The sequence below is a fragment of the Mya arenaria genome, chromosome 8 (genome assembly GCF_026914265.1).
Source record: "Mya arenaria isolate MELC-2E11 chromosome 8, ASM2691426v1".
NCBI lineage: Eukaryota > Metazoa > Mollusca > Bivalvia > Myida > Myidae > Mya > Mya arenaria.
In genome coordinates this window covers 69,372,223-69,393,762 of record NC_069129.1, presented here as the reverse complement: position 1 = coordinate 69,393,762, position 21,540 = coordinate 69,372,223, and the positions used below count along the sequence as shown (strand labels likewise).

Here is a 21,540-nt window from a genome sequence, read left to right as displayed (position 1 = left end):
TCACTTTTCCAATTCAAAATCTACAAGGGTTGTCTACCACATGTAAATCCAATAAATTTAAAAATAGTGCTGGTATATTTATCTGTACTCATAAAATGATATTATTATCGTGTGAAACCGTTATGCGCTAATTTAAATGTGGAAACACAGATGAGACAGCAACATGATTGCTGCGATCATTATTTTAACCATAAAAAGTGATGTATAATCGGTCTCCTAATAGCTCGCATTGACACTTTTATGCTTGTTTTGAGGAAATACTGTTTCTTACTACCAAGCCCTTTCAACCAACTAAAAACAATTATCTGGAAGTAAAAACTATATATATTGTCTAACTTTTTGTTCCTTGCAGGTGCTTTCATTATTCCATATTTCACGACCTTGGTATTCGGCGCTCTTCCAATCTTTTTCATGGAGTTATGTCTGGGTCAGTTCCACAGAGAGGGACCAATAACTGTATGGAAAATAGCCCCAATCTTCAAAGGTATGTGGGGTCAAACTTCTATTTATGTTGCATGCAAGATTAGACTCTGAGTTTGATTGAACTGTAGAAAATGAGTGTGTTTATTGGACGGTAAAGCTGAGTGTTTTGATTGGACAGTCGAAACTGAATGTGTTGATTGGACAGTAGAAACTGAGTGTTTTGATTGGACTGTAACATTCCTTGATCATATCATCAGATTAAGAATTATAATGAATATGGTCCCAGGAGTATATTTATCAATTATTTATTTAATGTGGAATATAAGGAACTTATATAATAAAATAATTAATTATGAAAAGGAAGAAGGTATCAATGAGGTCAACCATTGAGATCAGCTGTGAACACGTCCAATAGTGGTCTTTCTATCGTCGTTTTTATTTCAATTCCCTGTCCAACATGTTCAGCATGCACGCAGATAACATGAAACGCGGGGAATTAGTACGAGGTATGCTCGACTTTTATGTCGAAAATAGAGGTCAATAGTATTCTTGCAATGTGGCCGATTGTTCAGAACTTTTTTTTGTAAGATAACAACGATGTTTACGTCATCGATGTTGACTTTCAAAATCTTTACTGCTCTGGAAGTTTAATGGCGTCATCGTTGTTCCAGGGCAGTAAAGGTTTTGAAAGTCAACAACGATGACGTAAACAAATGATAGAAATACTGAAGATCACACGATACAAGTGTGGTGATCTTCAGTATTGCTATCATGATTTGCGACAGCTGTGACAGCTTAACTTGTTGTATTAAAATAGATGAGCCCATCATCAAATAGTTCGTGTTTAAAAGAATTTTTATCATATACATGTATCACCTTTAACAACGATCTGAACAATCGGTCACCTCCTTCAACTATAACGTATACTGTAGTATTCTTGATCGGGTGTAGGCGTTAGTCATTTTTTGTTCAAGTCATGTAATTAACCGCTATTCGAAAAGTGTCCAAACAATGACTCTTCGTCTTGTCGGCAAGATTTACAGCTGTGATCTAACAAAAGGAAATCCAGCCGCATTCTGAAATAAATGTCCTTTTCTGGTTTTATGAGGAAGATTTAATTATATTACAAGAAAAACAAAATGTTTTTGTTGGTCTTCTGTCTAGGATTTTATATCTAATTCTGGCCTTTACATTAGAATTTCAAAGTACTTTTCTACGATGTCTGGCCGAAACACCGATCCTAAGTTGATGCCCGTTAATGCTATTACGGGTCCTCTATGTATTTTGTTTTTAAGACACTACAGAACCTAGAGAGTGGGTCGGCATTTTGATCTCCGGATATAGTTGCAATAATGTTGACAACAGATTTTTCAATTGCTCAGAAGGCAGGAATCATATAACATGGCATCGTGAACATTTCGCAATATAATAAAATATTTAAAATATACATATATTAGAGGTATAAATTCGTCTAAACCCTTCCCTTGAACGTAAACATGGTAACGCGAATTGTGTTGTATGGTGGCCATAGAATTGACATGTATAGGCTCGCCAATAAAATACTAATCAATGTCTACAATCAACGCTTATTAGAAAATACGTTCGTACGGGAGACTCATTCTCGGTCACCAGAGTGATGATGCTATGTTAGATTTGTCACGATTGATCCGCTGATGAATGAGAATTGTGAGACAAAGAAATGATAAAGTGGCCAATGATTGCAAGAATGACGACACACAGCAACTGGTGCCCTATGACTATATATGTTTAAGCTAAAAATGTGCAAAATAATAATCTTTAAATGATACAAACTTTCAAATATCTCCCCAGTATCCATATTTTTATGAAATAAACAGTATTCCCATGAGCGACACTCTATCTGAAACATATCGGAGGTTGAATAAATGTGTTTTAAGAATAAAGTATCATTGATGTTTTCAGGAAAGTAAAGACAAACATTTCGACCTTTGATTAGCGGACGAAAGTTGATTAAATTATTGACCATTGACCTACTGACCTACTGGCCTAAAAGGGGATGTCAACTATATGTCAAGGTCAAACCGTTCTCGAGTGATTGTATCGAGAAATCAACCGATAAACAGACAGACAGAATGAAAGACGAACCGACATTTGTAATCATATATGCCTATTTTGAAAAAGAGGAATACCATCCGGTAACAATATGACATATATGCCTTACCAGCAAGTATATGAGTGCATACTTATATGTACATGTACGTATCATATAAAAACAGCTTGGGTTTTACACACATACTCTAATTGGTGTACTTTTTATATGGCGGGTATTCATGAGAGCATTCAGTTTGAATGACCGAAAAACACAGATTTTAAAAAAGTCATGTCTTATGTTTTTAGGTGCGATATAAAGCAAGCATTATACATACGGTTAGGTGTGCGATCTGAGATATATACATAGATTATAAGTATCTTCCATGGCCGAGAGTGTAAGATAGGTTCATTCCGACCCGAGCGTAGGGTGCGGAGAGGTTTACCGAGTTTCCGCAAAACACCCTGCGCGAGGGTCGGGATGAACCTATCTTACACGAGCGGCTATGGTTGATGCTTTTTCTCCCACCTCAGTTAAACAAAATTAAGTAAACATGTATTTTTTGCTGGAATTCTTTTGTGCTTAGTGATAATAATTGCGTATGGATATGCGATAGCACGTGGTTGTCATGGATATCCGCGAAGTGATCCAGTTAATGTTAATAGTCAAATCGGTATTTTTAAAAAGTTCTAAGGAGAATGAAGGATTATTTCTTGAATGGTGCGTGAAAACTGTTTTATGGTGACATTTGAAGCGAGCAATAATTAATCAGCATTCTAAATATTACCATAAGACAAGATTTCCTTGATGCTACTGACGACAGTCTTCAACAAGGGAGGTAATTACAATGTGGTGACCATCAAAAAGGAGTTCCAAACGGGCATTTTATCTTCGCCCGTGGGCAAAATCAGAATATCTAGCATGGTTAAATTATTGGATCTACTTATCTGAGGTGGGAGAAAGACATTTCTCTTTTTCCGGAATTATGAAGAGAGTTACAAAGTTTAATAAATAGAAAAGATTGCAGGATGAAACGTCATGTTTAACTAGCATTTAGCAAGATCTGCAGAGCCTGTTAAGCATTTTAAGTCATGTCATAACTTAAGTCGATTTCGTAAAATTCTCGTGGTCAATTATTTAAAGAAACGTGTATTTTTGACATAAATTATGGATTTTCAAGAAGTCCAATGAATATAAAGAAATCCAGAAATTATTAAGTTTTAATCTCATGTGACCTGTGAAATACCTGGGAAAGTTAGAAAATTACTTAAGATGCTTTTTGAATACCGGCCCTGCTATGTGGACAAAGTAGCATTTAACTTGAACAAATTGATGCTGCTTTTGGTTCAAAACAAAACCTGAATTGACAAATGAAAGAAAGATATGGAAAAGTCTATCGTATAAACTCCTGTCTTGTACTTATTTATGCATAAAATTACATTCACAAATGATCAAGGGCCATTTTTGACCTATTTCATAGACTTTTTTTTTTGGTTGTTTAAGACGAAATGAATATTGTTCTGTTTTGATCTGCTCTGTACCGTCGTGCGAAATACAACACAACCTGTCGCAAAACTTATGTCGACTTATTCACTTATTTACTGGATACCTCGGTATAATAATTGCGACTTGTTGTGTTATAACTGGCTATGCGACATGGCAACATGATCACATGCTCTGTATATACGATATTCCCTCCCGTGTGTACCTGATGTATCTGAACAAATAGTTTCCAATTAAATATTAGGTTCCCTTTAAAATAGGCACGTTCCAATTAACGATCAGGACAGGAATCGAACTCTTGAAGAATGATGAATTGTCATGGCAATTATTAAGACGAAACTACTTGAAAACAGTATTTAATACTGTTTATATAGTATTATAAGGTGGCTGTCTGTTTCAAATGAATAAAAAAATGAGTACGTGAACATTATATGAGAAATTCAAGAGTAATTAAAGCATTTACCCCGTATAAGATTCGAAACTGATTCTATTTCCAGGGATCGGTTACGCCTCGTGCTTTATGGCGTACATTGTTGCGTTTTATTACAACGTCGTGATTGGCTGGGCCTTCTACTACCTGTTCTCCTCTTTCACAATGGACTTGCCCTGGCGCCACTGTGATAGAGAGTGGAACAGTCCACATTGCTGGCTGTTACAGGGGGGACAATTTAACACCTCAGAGAACCAGACCACGAGCAATATGACGCACGCTGTGTCGTCATCATACGAATTTTTTGAGTAAGTACATCAAAGAACTTATCCATATATAGGGGCGGTTCCAAAAATGTATGACATAAAATATTTGCATGTGGATTTGGAGTTACTCCCTCGAGAAAATGTTAACCATTTGTAGCCGAAAATAGTGCATTGTGAGGGTATTTCATTACCTTTTTCCTCCCATATTGGAGTGAACTTGGATGGTTCTCTCAATCCGCTAGTTATGTAGTCCATGTGGTAGCAAATATGGTACAGTAGTTTTTATGAAAAAGGAAAACATATATGGTACGGTAGACTACCCTACCAGGTCGATATGAAATTGACATGAGATCAAGTGTTGACGGATTTCTTAAGCTGCATGCAACCACTTCACATATATTCTAGAGGAAGCTGCAACCACTTCACATATATTCTAGAGGAAGCGAATATATCCGAAGTATATGGAAACTGTGTATAGTTCATTGCTTTAAACAGGCCAATTAGAGCAAATATTCACGCATTCTTTTTTGGTTATTGGTGTATATAACTGAGTTTGTTTATATTACCCGAATAACCCTTGTCCCCTTCCACGAAATAAACTCGGCGAATGCTCAATAGGTGAAATAAAGCCTGTCCTTGTTGAACTGCTGTTCTTGATGATGATTATTCACGAAACTGCATTAACACCAACTAGCTACAAAGTTGGCATGTTTAAGACAAATATATTTCTATCCTATCGACGAGTACATGATGTTAGCGTGATAATAATCAATTAGAAACAGATATTTTATTTCGGCTCCATTTGTTCGTGCTTGTTATCTATAATTTGAGGAAAAGAGTTTAGTTGGCTTTTTTTTAATTTTTCAGAGCGGGCATATTTATACACTGTCTCCCAATCCCCTTGTTTATTCAAAATAAAACAAATAGCCAAGTTTAACAGTAGACTATACAACATTTTTCTGAGAAAATTTACTCGTTAAAAATAGTACCGATCAATACACGTGGATGAGTTGGCGGCTTTTTATGAAAGTATAACAATCTAGGCCACCCCAAATTGATGTTACGTCCGATCATCCGATGTCTTTACCGCACCTTTTTTTAAAGCGACGTCACCAGTTTTCAATATTCTAAAAATCAAAAACAGATTATCTTAGATTAACAAACACATCATTTCACATTTACCGCCAAATTTGTATGGTTCCTTGGGAAGAAGGCGCTCTTTATAAGTTGAGCCTCAAGTGCGACCCCCTAACGTCAATTTCTACATCCGCCCCCAAAAAGATCCCGTAACATGCATATATGCAATTTGAATTAAGGATAGGTTACATACTCATATTGTTTCAATTATATCTTGCTTACAGGCGGGGAATGCTGCACCTCCACCTGAGTAGCGGCCTTGAGGCCCTGGGAGGGGTGCGCTGGGAGTTGGTCCTCTGTACGCTTCTCACCTTCATCTGCCTGTACTTCTCTCTCTGGAAGGGCGTGAAAAGCTCAGGAAAGGTGAGTGTAAATAACATGGTGATAGGAGGGACTCGTCACCGGAAGGTATCATCAGAGGTGGAGGGCTAGGTACGGCGTTTTAAAACCATAAAATATGCAATAAATAAGACTGTTTTGTTTTAAACAAATACAAAACCTGCTAGAAAACATTCATCAAACTTTTTTATATTGGAAATACAGTCTAGGTAAATAAAACGCAAATATCTGCGCAAAAACTGCATGGCAGACGAGAATGTTAAGGTGCAGCAACAATTACCAGCACAAGTAACTAGACCCTAATGTTGCGTGAAGGAGCGTCACTGAATCAGTTTCCAGACGTAATCATGAACGTACTAGAGCACCGAACACAACCAGGTTTCTTTACCAGCGAAATCCAGAAGTGTATGACCTTACAAATTATAATTCTTACTAAAACTCAGAAATCTTATTTAGTTCTATTAAAACAGACATTAATGCTTTTAAACTCTTAATGCCAGAGTTGCTTCTTTTCAAATTTGACCGTTGATTATGAATGAAGCTTGAATATGAGATATTGTGATTGGCTACGAACAAAGAATTCAAACGTTTCTGAGAAGCTTTCGAACAGTTAATTTGGTACTTGTGTTATCCCCCATGCTTTAAAGATGCACTCTTACTCCCACAGATAATACAATTGTTTTAATATACTAAGGAGAATGCATACATGTCGAAAACAATGTTTCTTATGAAGGATATCGAGTTTAATTTGAGAGAAAGGTGCAGAAAACACTGTATTTTTTACCCTATGAGACAATAGTAGATCACAGTATATATTTTAGCACTCACCAATAATTTAATATTTGTGCGTTTTCTGCTATTAAATACACGAATATAATATTGTTATCAGTCATCAATATTTTCCATAAATGCATTATTTATTGAGTAGTTAAAGGTTTATCACTCAAAATTTATGTTTGTTATACATGTGTATGCATTGATTGGTGTCACTTTAAACACTGGTAAATCACTTGATACTGTAGTGGAATATGCATTCTGCATTATTCAGCCCAAGTAGTCGTCACAACAGGTGGGATGTTTATCAGGTTTTGACATTTAAGACTTACAAAAATTGAACTGTTTACACATATGCATTCGTTTTTCAAACAGTTAATTGTAAATTGTTTGAAGAGTGAACACTCTGTAGAGAACAAGTTGATTTTCTTCAATCTCCTTCGAAGTAAGCTCCCTTAACAAGTTCAAGTATTTCTGGACAGCACAGAGTGGAGTCTGTAGTTTTGTATTTCACCCTGTTTGACGTCCCAGTCATGCATTTACATGAATTTGGGTTGATATTCTACAAGTATATTTACTTTAAAACGCATTTTTATCGTATCATACCTGCTTGATATTCTGATAATAACGTTTCCAAATTTGTAACGGTAAAGTATGCTAAGGACATGTGGTTTGAAGGCTAAGAGCTGTTCATTCCGTTTTCAACACTTAGACGTTTTCGAGCAAAAATGAAGAAAAAAACAACACACCTTTATAATAATGGACTTCCAGCGTGTGCATGTTTGGTCAAAATCAAATTAAACAGTTTTTTTGGATAAAAAATAAGTGTAAGAACATGTACCTGCAATGTTTAATTTTATATTAAAAATACCCCACAACCGGTCTTCTTGTTCGAAGAGTGATACAGTTGACGTGCTAGAAAAGTCGACCTGAAGCCAAAATGTCCAAAATTACCGTAAAAAAAACATTTTTTGTTTGCTAATTGATTTGTTATTGTTCTGACTGATATACTTAAAAGAAAAAAGCTCGATTTATGTTAACATTTCATTTATGGGCATTGTCATTGAATCATTGATTGCTTTGACATTATCTATGGTTGGAAAAGGTATATAGAATAACCAATATATCTACAATGACATATTTCATTATGAGGCCCTGAAAGGGTCAAATTAAGCTACACAGTATATATTGACGCGTTTTAATTTTCAAGAATGCAATGTAATGCACACATATAATTTTAACGTAATTTTTACACCAGTTGAGCTACAGTTATTTGTCGAAGATTTCAAATCATTCATTTATATACTAATATATACAATTAAATTCATAATACTAGTATAAAAAATGTCCATGTAACAGCCATTATTAAAAACTATTTATTTATGAATGAACTTAACTGCTAAAATGAAATGCTTAAAATAAAATATATTCATATGAAATTTTAATTCCTAAAATTAAAAAGTGAGGCCCTACCAGGGGATCAATGTTACACGTTTTTAATCATCTTACAGTTCTTAAAGGAAGCAGCACATTCACCACCACAGAAGCATAGTTGTGTATATATCAAGTTTACTTTAAAGCATTTGCACCTACCAGTGCACGATACCTTGCAATTACGTTTAATCAGTTATTTGCATGCCTTTAAAGCTTCTGGTAGCGTTGACATAACGGTATCCATATGTATTCATACTTTGTCCAGCCCATTCTGATGGGGAAGATACGGCTGGGATTTTGGTAAACATCTGTCCCAATATGTGTCCACTCTGGTAGACTGCATGCAACATATGCTGGATATAGTGCATTTCTCTTGGGTGGTATCCTCTCACCTCTTTTATTGTTGTTGCAAACATATGCTACCTGGCATCATTGACTCTTTCAAAAGATGACGTTCTACTATATAATAGTACGACAAAACGCCTGAATTATCATATTGACATACAGTGTGGTTATCCTATTGACATACAGTGTGGTAATCATATTGACATACAGTGTGGTTATCCTATTGACATACAGTGTGGTTATCCTATTGACATACAGTGTGGTTATCCTATTGACATATAGTGTGGTTATCATATTGACATACAGTGTGGTTATCATATTGACATATAGTGTGGTTATCATATTGACATACAGTGTGGTTATCCTATTGACATACAGTGTGGTTATCATATTGACATATAGTGTGGTTATCATATTGACATACAGTGTGGTTATCATATTGACATACAGTGTGGTTATCATATTGACATACAGTGTGGTTATCATATTGACATACAGTGTGGTTATCCTATTGACATATAGTGTGGTTATCATATTGACATACAGTGTGGTTATCATATTGACATACAGTGTGGTTATCCTATTGACATACTGTGTGGTAATCCTATTGACATACAGTGTTTATCATATTGACATACAGTGTGGTTATCCTATTGACATTCAGTGTGGTTATCCTATTGACATACAGTGTGGTTATAATATTGACATATAGTGTGGTTATCATATTGACATACAGTGTGGTTATCATATTGACATACAGTGTGGTTATCCTATTGACATACAGTGTGGTTATCATATTGACATACAGTGTGGTTATCATATTGACATACAGTGTGGTTATCCTATTGACATACAGTGTGGTTATCATATTGACATACAGTGTGGTAATCCTATTGACATACAGTGTTTATCATATTGACATACAGTGTGGTTATCATATTGACATACAGTGTGGTTATCCTATTGACATACAGTGTGGTTATAATATTGACATATAGTGTGGTTATCATATTGACATACAGTGTGGTTATCATATTGACATACAGTGTGGTTATCATATTGACATACAGTGTGGTTATCATATTGACATACAGTGTGGTTATCCTGTTGACATACAGTGTGGTTATAATATTGACATACAGTGTGGTTATCATATTGACATACAGTGTGGTTATCCTATTGACATACAGTGTGGTTATCGTGTTGGCATACAGTTTGATTATCATATAATACATTGGAGTATCCTACTGACATACAGTATGATAGTGCTTTTACATGCGTGTGATTATACTATTTACATACAGTGTCACTATACCTTTGACGTACGTTGTGATTGGCTTTTTAACATATGCTATGATTATCTTGACATAATGTGTACACTTTTACCAAAAGAAGTGCATGTACGTTTCAGGTAGTGTACATCACGGCGACGATGCCGTACCTGATCCTGACCATCCTCCTGGTGAGGGGGTGCATGCTGCCGGGTGCGGGGGAGGGGATCCTATACTTCATCACCCCCAAACTGGACAGACTTAACGACCCCAATGTAAGATAACGGCGTGTGCTTGTTCGCACATATTGGAGCACTTCACCTTCAGTAAATTTTGCAGACAGTTTAAGATGCATCCTTGTGCATCTTATTTTGATTTACGTGTTATAAGCACTTAAATAAAAAAAAAACTTATGTAAGTCATCGCGGTGTGTGCTTGTTTGTAATAAACTTCTCTTTGGAGATACTGAAACTCATTACTTAAAAATGGGATACGACAGCAGTTGTTTCACAGTGGATTTAAAGTGGCTAGAATGTGTAATTTACAGCAATAGTCCGAATGTTCATAACTTTGTTAAAATTAGCAACGTTGCTAACATCATCGTTTCTAACTTTAAAACCGTTATTGCTCTGGCCCAAATTTCTTGAAACTTCGTAAGTCTCTTATAACAGGATTAAGCTAAACCCACTATTTTTGTCTTTCAATATTTTGCGTTTTATATACTCCTTTAAAAGTTTTAATACTTTAGATAAAAGTTATCGTTACGATTCTCGCAATACACCATTTTTTATTAAAAAAATCACTATAACATAGTATTTTGGCTTATTGAAAGAAGCAGCTTAAGCCTTTTAAGCTTAAGAAGTTTCAAGAAATTGGGGCCTGGACGTTAAAGGGGCTTTCACAGTGCATAAGTGGGCGGGGAAGATAAAAATTAAAACGATTTAAAGTCCATCTTTTATTTAGTTTTGAGGAACGATCTTTTTGGGGACTAAAACATACACCCGTGGTGGTCTATTTTGGGGTAGTAAGGAGATGAACAAATTTTACAAAAGAATATTTTATCAGGTCTTGGATAAAAGAAGCATTCACCTTACTTCGAAAACGTCTATCGACATTATTACTTTGTGTTTGTGTCAAAATACCCCACACTACCTTATCAACAGTGTCTTGAGAGTTCTTGATGATATGTTTTTCAAATAAGATAGTTATTCAAAATAATGGAAAATAGTAGATGAAATTCATTTCCTGGTTACAAAAATGCAAATATCTTTTTTTAGAAAGCTGCAATCACCACACAGCCTCAAGCTATTATTTATTGGGTAGTTCTGATAATTTGGACTCATAAACATATTCATTTTGTATTAAGATATTTCCGGGAAAATGTAAACGCTTTTTGATTGGAAATCGGATAAAATAATCTTCTTTCGTAGAAAATCCCCAACTTCTAATTACAACGTCATATGGTGCAACGGAAATATGAATTATGCTTGCTAAATATTGAACCTCAAAACTAATTAAAAAAAAACAGTTTTGGTTTTGTTCCTTTAAACGACGTTTGCATTGTGGCAGGCCCTTAACCACCTTCGGCACCCCAGCGTATCATAACCTTTATCATACCCTGGGCAAATTGACTTGGGGGAAACTTCGTAAATCTTGTATGTTCATAAGCATTTTCCTACCAATGAAATAGCCGATAACGAAAAGGAAAGAATATCCTTTGTGAAGAGCCACCTTCATATTTAACAATATCCCGCCTAAAACGATCTGTAAGCCGTGATCTCATTGGATTATTTCGAACCGAGATTACATCCGTAACTTCTCGGCCATTTCCGCACCGCATGAGGTGTGTCTCATGCGACCAATCAAGCGGCTTGATTTCACTTTTTGAATTATTCATGAGTACGAGATTTTTACAGCTGATTTGCCCAGGGTATCATATAGGTTATGATACGCTTGGGTGCCGATGATGGCTCTTTACGTGTATACTTGTTATCTACTGTAATTTAGGCAAGAATGTTTGAGCAGTGCTTGTATATAAAAATACATGAGCACATCATCACATACTTCCCGTTCAAAATTTATAACGATCACGTTGTTACATAATAAGTTATATCTATACGATCGGCCATTAACTTAATTACCAATTTGACTGCATATTGACGTATTGGGTCACTGTTTCAATTCCTCTGGTACAGGTATGGATCGATGCGGCAGTCCAGATTATGTTCTCCATCGGGGCGGGATTCGGCACCCATATTGCATATGCCAGTCACAACAAGTTCAACAACAACTGCTACATGTAAGTACGGAAAGGTTGGAATGTTCACGTAACTCTATTCGGACATGTTGCTGGTGATGGCCAACATTTTAATCCTGTTGTTTAACACTGGCATTTGATTGTCGTTTGGTTGTCTTCCGTTCAATAATCATTGGTTGGCTTCCGTTCAATAACCTATGGTCGGCTTCCGTTCTATAACCTTTGGTCGGCTTCCGTTAAATTACCTTTGGTCGGCTTCCGTTCATTTACCTGATTTAATATTGACAACCTGACTTATAAAGGAAGCTCAAGTAGAGACTTACCTTTGGATTGCTTTTGGGTCTACTGCAGTCAATGTCACTGTTTCGTAAGTTGAATACGCGATTTCTGTTCAATAACTTGAGTTAGGAATGGTGATTATTGAGGAAACGAGATATGACAAGTCTTATATAGAGAGTGAGATATGTTTATGTATACGTCGCTTATTTTGTACAAAGGTCATTTTCAGACATACCGTGTAATTGCAATTTGTGTCGGTGGAGTCAAGGTCGCTGCTATTCAAAATAGAAAATGGTTTCCACTTAGTAATTTGAGTTAGAAATGGTGTATAGTAATGAAACTTGGTAGGAATAAAGGATTTGAGATATACCTTGTTACAGCATCATGTAAAGAGATTAAAACCTCGAATTGAATTTTGGGTCAGTCGGGGTAAAGGTCATTTAACAACAAAAAACAACGATTTCCGATAATTGAATAAGTGATGAACCTTGTACTGATCACTTAAGTTTTGTGTTTCAGGGACTGCCTATTCACGGCGGCCGTCAACAGTTTCACGAGCATTTTCTCCGGATTTGTAGTGTTCTCCTATCTGGGTTACATGGCGGACAGGCAGCAGAAGGGAATAGACGAGGTCGCACAGGAAGGTAACACATAAGCATATTATTACCCCCGTCAGTGTTGTTCTCCTATCTTGGTTACATGGCGGACAGACAATAGAAGGGAATAGACGAGGTCGAAAAGAAAGGTAGCACATTAGTTACGAGGGAATAGACGATGTCGTTCAGGAAGGTAACACATAAGCACATTATCATACAAGTCAGTAGAGTTCTCCTATCTGGGTAACAGACAGCCGAAGGGAACAGACAAGTAGTGTTCTCCTATATTGGTAACAAGGCGGACAGACAGCAGAAGGGAACAGACAAGTAGTGTTCTCCTATATTGGTAACAAGGCGGACAGACAGCAGAAGGGAACAGACAAGTAGTGTTCTCCTATATTGGTAACAAGGCGGACAAACAGCAGAAGGGAACAGACAAGTAGTGTTCTCCTATATTGGTAACAAGGCGGACAGACAGCAGAAGGGAACAGACAAGTAGTGTTCTCCTATCTGGGTAACATGGCGGACAGACAGCAGAAGGGAACAGACAAGTAGTGTTCTTCTATCTGGGTAACATGGCGGACAGACAGCAGAGGGGAACAGACAAGTAGTGTTCTTCTATCTGGGTAACATGGCGGACAGACAGCAGAGGGGAACAGACAAGTAGTGTTCTCCTATCTTGGTTACATGGCGAACAGACAGCAGAAGGGAACAGACAAGTAGTGTTCTCCTATCTGGGTAACATGGCGAACAGACAGCAGAAGGGAACAGACAAGTAGTGTTCTCCTATCTGGGTAATATGGCGGACAGACAGCAGAAGGGAATATACGAGGTCGCAAAGGAAGGTAACACATTAGTTACGAGAGAATAGACGAGGTCATTCAGGAAGGTAATACATAAGTTACGAGGGAATAGACTAGCACAGGAAAGGGGTAGGGAAGGTATGTGTGTGGAATTTTGGATGGTTAATTAAGAGTATTGACGTTAAAGCATAAAAGTACCCATGTTTCGACGGAGACAGTCCGCTACACTAGCTATACATGCTAAATCTTCAATAGAAGGGGACAAGTGAACGTCGATGCATTAATTAATTAAGTAAGTAAGTAAGTTAGTAAGTTGTTAAGCAGAGTATGTTACTTCGATCTCTTCAGATACAGATAACTGAAAGGACACGGAGTTAGAAGGAAACGTTAGTTGCATTTATCCTGTTCTTGGTGATCTTGTACCGCAAGCGAACGTTGACACCATGAAAATACAAATCATGCACTACATCCCCTCTGACAAAGTTAAAACAGCAAGGTTTCATATATTTCATTATTTCACTTTTCACTTTATATACATAAATGGGCGTTGTCAGTTGAGTCTACAGGAGGTTCTGGCGAATCCCGGTTTGATATATGCATTCAAAGTTCTTGTAATATTGTCTGAAATAAGGGTGATATATATACCCATTAAAGTAATAAACGTAGGCGTCTTAGAATGATTAAAAAGAGATAATGATTTTTACATATTTACATAGTTTATGTATCACTTATTAAATGATATGTCTATACGAAATAAATTATTAAAGGGTCACAATATAATATAAGATAAAAGATAATAAACAAATAACTAAGATGTAATTGAAAACCTGTGGGTCTTAATTGCTTTAGAAATAGGGCACGCTTTAACTAAAATCCTTAAAGCAACAAATATGAAAGATACATTGGCGTTTTGGAAAACAATCTTCGTTGTCACAATGTAATACTTTATAGTGGTGCACCCGGATGGACCGGTTAGGCAACCTCCATCAATCATAATGCACGCTATCACAGCTTTTAATCGCCCCCCCCCCCCCTTCCCTATCCCCAAAAGAAAAGGATAAAGAAAAAAACGAAAAAATGCGCTGATATACATTGCAGGTCCTGGCCTGGTGTTTATTGTGTACCCGGAGGCCATAGCCACCCTGCCTGGCTCCTCCGCCTGGGCCATCATCTTCTTCATCATGCTCATTACGCTTGGCATGGACAGCGCGGTAAGTACCTGCCCGGCTCCTCCGTCTGGGCCATCATCTTCTTAATAATGCTCATCACGCTTGGCATGGACAGCGCGGTAAGCACCTGCCTGGCTCCTCCGTCTGGTCCATCATCTTCTTAATAATGCTCATCACGCTTGGCATGGACAGCGCGGTAAGTACCTGCCCGGCTCCTCCGTCTGGGCCATCATCTTCTTAATAATGCTCATCACGCTTGGCATGGACAGCGAGGTAAGTACCTGCCCGGCTCCACCGCCTGGGCATAAATCTTTCTTCATGATGCTCATCAGTCTTGGCATGGACTACGCGCCTGCTTCATTTCATACGAATGTGAATTAAGTATGAGAGTCTCCATTGGTAAAATTGTTGAAAAATGAGCTGCAAGTACAGTTATCGAAAGATATGTACTTATAAAAATTTAATTTTAATTACAAAACATTTTATCACCGTCTGTTCCGAATTTACCTACGTAAATACGCATTATCTATAATTTACAAATAAATTTCAAGAGATAATCTAAAGTAATGTCCATGAATATGCCATTTTGAACGGCTTGTTGAAATAAAATGTGACACATTTTGTTTTTGCGCATGTCTGGTATATCTTAATTTTATCATTAACTATTTTCAACCGGAGGCAAAAAGTAATCTAATATATTTCGACCCATCAGATGCGATATGTTAACATTGTCCTTCAAAACCTTCACAGAATGTTTTCTCGAAATATATATGTTTTGAAAATAGTTCGATAATATCGTTTGTTTACACAGCGATATGGAATTTCAATTTATACGTTGGATTTCTGGTTTTAACATTATATCATGGCAATGAGTGTGTTTCAGTTTGGTGGCCTTGAGTCCCCATTGACGGGCCTCTCTGACAAGTTCTACCACGTGTTTAAAAACCGATACTACCGCGAGATTCTCACGTTCGTCGTGATTGGCTCCGCTTTCCTCTTCTCCATTCCCTGCAACACATGGGTACGTAAACATTCAGAAACAATATCTGTACATTCACTCTTGACATGATGCGGAAATAACAGTTAGTTTTTAAGATCTCCGCTAGCTCCTCTTATATATCTTATCTTGGTTCCGGCTAGACCCTTTTTAATTCCGAATAAAGATTATCATAAGCTCCCTTTAAAGCAAGTGATTCTGCAACGCTTCTACATTCCTTTCACTGGTGTACGGCTCTAGTTCCAAAAATAATATGCGACGAATAGGGTACCGCTTACAATCGATTCCTACTGCGCATTATGTTGTTGACATTCAATGTATATGTAACAAGTATTTCCTTCTATGACCATGACTTCCGTGGGTTTGCAGGGCGGTATGTACGTGTTTAAGATCCTGGATACGTTTGCGGCCGGCACGTCCATCGTGTTCACGGTCCTCTGCCAGGTTGTCGCCGTCTCTTGGTTCTACGGTGAGCTTTAATTTTCTTTAAAAAAACTACAGCATACGAAATGTGCCATTAGTTTTTTTTCTGTGAAAAACTTCAGCACACAAAATGTTTAATTCTTGTTTTCTTATGGAAAGCTACGACGTACAAAAATTGTCATTAATTGTGTATTTTTCTGCTCTAAATGAGCCATTCATTGTTTCTATTGACACATCTTTGATGTACAAATTTTACTAATCATCGAGGATAGTATTTCAAATCGTGACAAAGCAAAACATAAAAAATGAATGGTTTATTTTTGAGAAAAGTGAGTATGCTTTCGGCATATTCACCACAAAGAAATTATTTAATACATTTGTAGCATAATTGAAGGGAACGCGATCATGCACGCACGTTGCTCTGTATTAGCAAAAGGCTTTAACGCACGTGCACCGTCGTAAATCGTCTACTCATAGACACCATGGACACGGGGCCGACACTGTATGTAATTGTCGATATTGAATGACAGGTTAAAATACTTTATATAATACGGAACTAGTTTTATATCAGAAGGACGTTCGTTCCCTAGAACATACTTTATACTGGCTCCTAAATGCGGCCTTATGATGTACGATTACCACACTAAAGTAAGTAAGGTAGGATGTAATGCATGCTACTAAACTTTAAAGTTTGGTAAGTTGTGGTTAAAACAGAAAGGTAAGAGTTGGTCGCCTAAATTGTAGTAAATGTTTTCTAGCTTTACGTGTAGACCTCGTGCTCGCAGCTGTATGATATTATCCTAATGCAGGTATCGACCAGTTCTGCGCAGACATCAATCAGATGATCGGTTTCCGACCGGGCCTCTACTGGCGGGTCTGCTGGAAGTTCCTCAGCCCGGCATTCCTCCTGGTAATAAACACCCCCTTCCAAAATGTAGTTTGTGATACTGTCTTATCATAACTGAGTCTTGTTTTTTTATTATGTGTTTGTGCATGGACTTTCCCATATCTGAGCGGTGATAAGTAAAGTCTGTGTTCTGTTCTGTTTATAAAATGTGTAATCCATAAACACGTAATTATTTTACGCAAACCTTCTGTGTAATCCTATCACTTCAGACTTGCAACAATATCACTGTAATATAAAAAGTAGTATTCTTCTCTGACAGGTGATCGTCATCTCGAGCATCCTGCACTACAAACCGCTGGTGTACGAGGGCTCTAGTGAAAGTTACGTGTATCCTGGCTACGCTAACGTGCTAGGTTGGTGTATCGCCGCCAGTCTTATGGCCATCATACCCATATACGCCCTCTACTACATATGTTCCGCCAAGGGAAAACTGCAGCAGGTAGGCTACTGATTGTGGTTATATTCGTCACCCTAAAATTCTTCCCCACCCTCTCCAACTTTCTTCTCATTATCGTCTGTTACCTCTTCCTCCTCAGTTTTCTCATTCCAATTTTTCTTCTGCTTTGGCATATCCCTTTCTCCTCTTTTATTCTACAATTTATATCTTTTTACCAACCAAAATCCTCCTCCTTCACCTGCTTTATACCGCCCTTTTACTCCTCCTTCTCCTATTCTTCCTCCTGCTTTGTCCTCCTGCTCCTCCTCTTCCTCAGCCACATGATTTCTTCCCCATGTTTTGTATCCTCCTACTTTTTCCTCCCCCACCTCCTGCCCCTTTCACTTCATTTCCGCATCCTCCTTCACCTGCCTCCTTTCTTCCAACCCTTTCTCTCCTGCACCTGCTTTCTTCTCTCCCTTACCATATTTTATTTCTCCTTTCCCTCCTCCACCATCTGCATTATCTCTCTTTCCACATTTAATTTCTCCCTTCCCTCCTATACCACCTATGTTCTCAATCTTTCCACATTCTATTTCTCCTTTGCCTCCTCCACCACCTGCGTTCTCTCTCTTTCCACATGTTATATTTTCTTTCCCTCCTATACCACCTGCGTTCTCTCTCTTTCCACATTTAATATCTCCTTTCCCTCCTCCACCACCTGTGTTATCTATCTTTCCACATTTTATTGCTCCCTTTCCTGTTATATCACCTGCGTTCTCTCTCTTTCCACATTCTATTTATCCTTTCCCTCCTCCACCACCTGCGTTCTCTCTCTTTCCACATTTTATTTCTTCTTTCCCTCTCCCACCACCTGCGTTCTCTCTCTTTCCACATTCTATTCCTCCCTTTCCCTCCTCCACCAGCAGCGCTCTCTTTCAAAATTCTATTTCTCCCTTTCCCTCCTCCACCTGCTTTCTTCTCTCGCTTTCCACATTCTTTTCTCCCTTCCCTCTCCCTCCACCTGCATTCTCTCTCTCTTTCCACATTCTATGTTTCCCTTCCCTCATCCACCACCGGCGCGCTCTCTCTCTCTCTCTCTCTCTCTCTCTCTCTCTCTCTCTCTCTCTCTCTCTCTCTCTCTCTCTCTCTCTCTCTTTCCACATTCTATTTCTCCCTTTCCTCCTCCACCTGCTTTCTTCTCACGCTTTCCACATTCTATTTCACCGTTTCATTTTCTTCCACCTCCACATGCTTTGTCCGAACCTTTCCCTCATCTCCTTTAGCTATTCTACCTGTTATTATACATCCTTCACTTCAAAAAGTATTTCTTCGTTACGTCCTCCTTGTTCGCTGCAATCATTCATGTTCTTCTAAATAGTTGCATATATTCTATGGCTTAATTCGCTCTATGTTGTTCAATTTTCAGCGTGTTGCACTCGGAATTTCACCGAAATGCGAACATAAAGAAATAATTGAAAAACAGGACGTAAAGCGATTTAAGGTAAGCGGGGTTAACGTTTGTCTAAATAACAGAACAAACGACAAAAGTAGTTGTAAAAGTAGATTAAAAAGGATTTTGTTATATTACAGAAACAAAACGTGTCAATTACAACCTCCCCTCGTACGTCCAAGCGTTCATCCGTCTGTCCGCCCTTTAGATTGTTTTGTTTCGTAGCCGGACTGTGGCTTTGTCATGCACAGTGTGATGTTGAAATAACTTGGCAAAGATGTAATGCACACAAAAGAATAGGTGTTGCGTCCAAGACCCACGTCCCTATCTCACGGTCAATGCCACACTTGATTTATCATTTTGTTATGCTGCTTATTTTGAAATAAAGTGGCACTGATGTTAGGCACAACAATGCACACGTTTCTACCTCAGAGAAGTTCACATTTATTTGACAATGATTTTAGAATGCTGGCCATGTTCAACTTTGTCAAGCAAAATTTTGAAATAACATTGCATAGATGTGCGTCACAGTAAAGCGACGTATTGTCTACAAGACCCTCGTCCCTACCAAACAAGTGAAGGCTGCACTTGTAAATCATTTTGGAATGTTGGTGGTTTTGTCCTGGCTATAGTATTGCCAGGCACTGGGATTTTGACAATAAAGTCACACACACACACACGCGTGAAGTCACAATGTTGACCTGCATATTTATTCATACAAGCTCTTCCTGAAGGTAGTCATATTCAACTGATCAATCGGAGGGCATTCGTCACTAAGTGTCACCTCTCATTTTTTTCTTAATTACGGAATGCACTCTTAATGTCCAGAAAAAGACCGTTCCCCAAAACAATCATGCTTTATAAAAGATACACCTTGTTGATAAAGTGTACTTGCCCTGTTTCAGAGACAACACTGGCTGTACATATGAGGGGAGGAGGACTAGAATCGCCATCATTGTTCAAACAGAAACTGGGGACCAACTTTTATACGGATGTTGTTTTTTACTTTCCTATATGGACTGTTTGTTTGTGTTGGTGCTCTTCAATGTTACTACGAAACCGCAGTATGGATGATATATGGAGTAGGTCTCAATTGTGCAGTTGGCATAGCAACCATTCAACCATTACATTATACAAATAAGCTTATGTAAGGTCGACTTAGATTCATTGCAGTTTCCAGTTTAAAGCTGCACTCTCACAGATTGGACATTTGGACAACTTTTTTTATTTTTTGTCTTGGAACGAGCCAATTTTTGCGAAAATCCATGGAAACCAGTCATATAGAAGTATAGAAGAAGATTTTATTGACTATAAGCTTACAGCCCATGAGTTACATATAATATAAGCATGTACAGTATATAAACATTTCCGATAGAACATCTCTCAAGACTGCTATAAAACTGCTGACAAAAATTAGATAGCAGATTTTTATATTTAAGGTCAAAAATTGATGTGTTATGCATTTTTCTTAAACCGTTAGTAACGGTTTAAGCCATAAAACATTAATTTTCGAACGGAAATATGAAAATCTACGATCTGATTTTTTGTCCGCAATCTTATATCATTGCTTTGCAAATATTTACGCAATAATTTGCTCTTTCCTAGAAAAAAAATAAAAAAAAGTTGTAAAAATGGTATATCTGTTAAAGTGCAGCTTTAAATTTATGTATAAACCATTTTAAGTTTTAATACGGTGCCAGTGTCTCGTTTTGATTAAAACGATAAATAATGTTGTTTATTACCCTTATACATACACCATAAACCTTTGTGAAATTGTGACAGTCTGGAATTCATGCATTTACACAGTTAGTAAGCCAAAGGTCACCATTTATGGAAAGAAGTTAGTGACATAGTAATATGGTTTAAATTAATATAAGTATATCTCAATTTTTATCTCATTTTTACTAACCGAAATTTTCTACTTTGGGCCAAGCACTACAACACGTGTTGAAACACGAAAGTAACTAACTACATTTCCTTCTATCCAGTTAGTCGTCATTCCTTCATTTCACTGGTCATTCCATGACGTAACTCGAGCTTCTAGAGAGGGTGTGACGTCATAATAGTCTTTGTTTTTCACATGTTTTATAGTTTGAAAATGGTGGTTCAGTATTGTAGCATTTGCGATGTTATATTCCCCTACTGTTCGTGATACAGCAGAAACGATTTTAAGTTCATTCTACATTTCATTCTGGTATCTCTTTATTTCTGTTTGTATCTACATTCTGCTCGTTTATTAATTAAAAAAAATATTTCCAAAAAGCATCTCATACTTCCGGTAGTGGTGGTC

At 37.4% G+C, this 21,540-nt stretch overlaps 1 protein-coding gene across 1 annotated transcript in view; it reads left to right on the top strand.

The window, feature by feature from the left end:
* LOC128242295 (sodium-dependent noradrenaline transporter-like) overlaps positions 1-21,096 on the top strand; it is a 105,555-nt gene extending 84,459 nt beyond the window's left edge. Inside the window, exons 3-15 of the mRNA XM_052959391.1 lie at positions 353-484; positions 4,492-4,732; positions 6,052-6,190; positions 10,131-10,265; positions 12,186-12,289; positions 13,046-13,170; positions 15,024-15,136; positions 15,978-16,115; positions 16,461-16,560; positions 17,324-17,424; positions 17,681-17,860; positions 19,227-19,301; positions 20,156-21,096. Coding sequence (XP_052815351.1) covers positions 353-484; positions 4,492-4,732; positions 6,052-6,190; positions 10,131-10,265; positions 12,186-12,289; positions 13,046-13,170; positions 15,024-15,136; positions 15,978-16,115; positions 16,461-16,560; positions 17,324-17,424; positions 17,681-17,860; positions 19,227-19,301; positions 20,156-20,179 — 1,607 coding nt within the window. The 3' untranslated portion in view covers positions 20,180-21,096. The remainder of the gene's footprint in view (positions 1-352; positions 485-4,491; positions 4,733-6,051; positions 6,191-10,130; positions 10,266-12,185; positions 12,290-13,045; positions 13,171-15,023; positions 15,137-15,977; positions 16,116-16,460; positions 16,561-17,323; positions 17,425-17,680; positions 17,861-19,226; positions 19,302-20,155) is intronic.
* Positions 21,097-21,540: the final 444 nt, after the last annotated feature.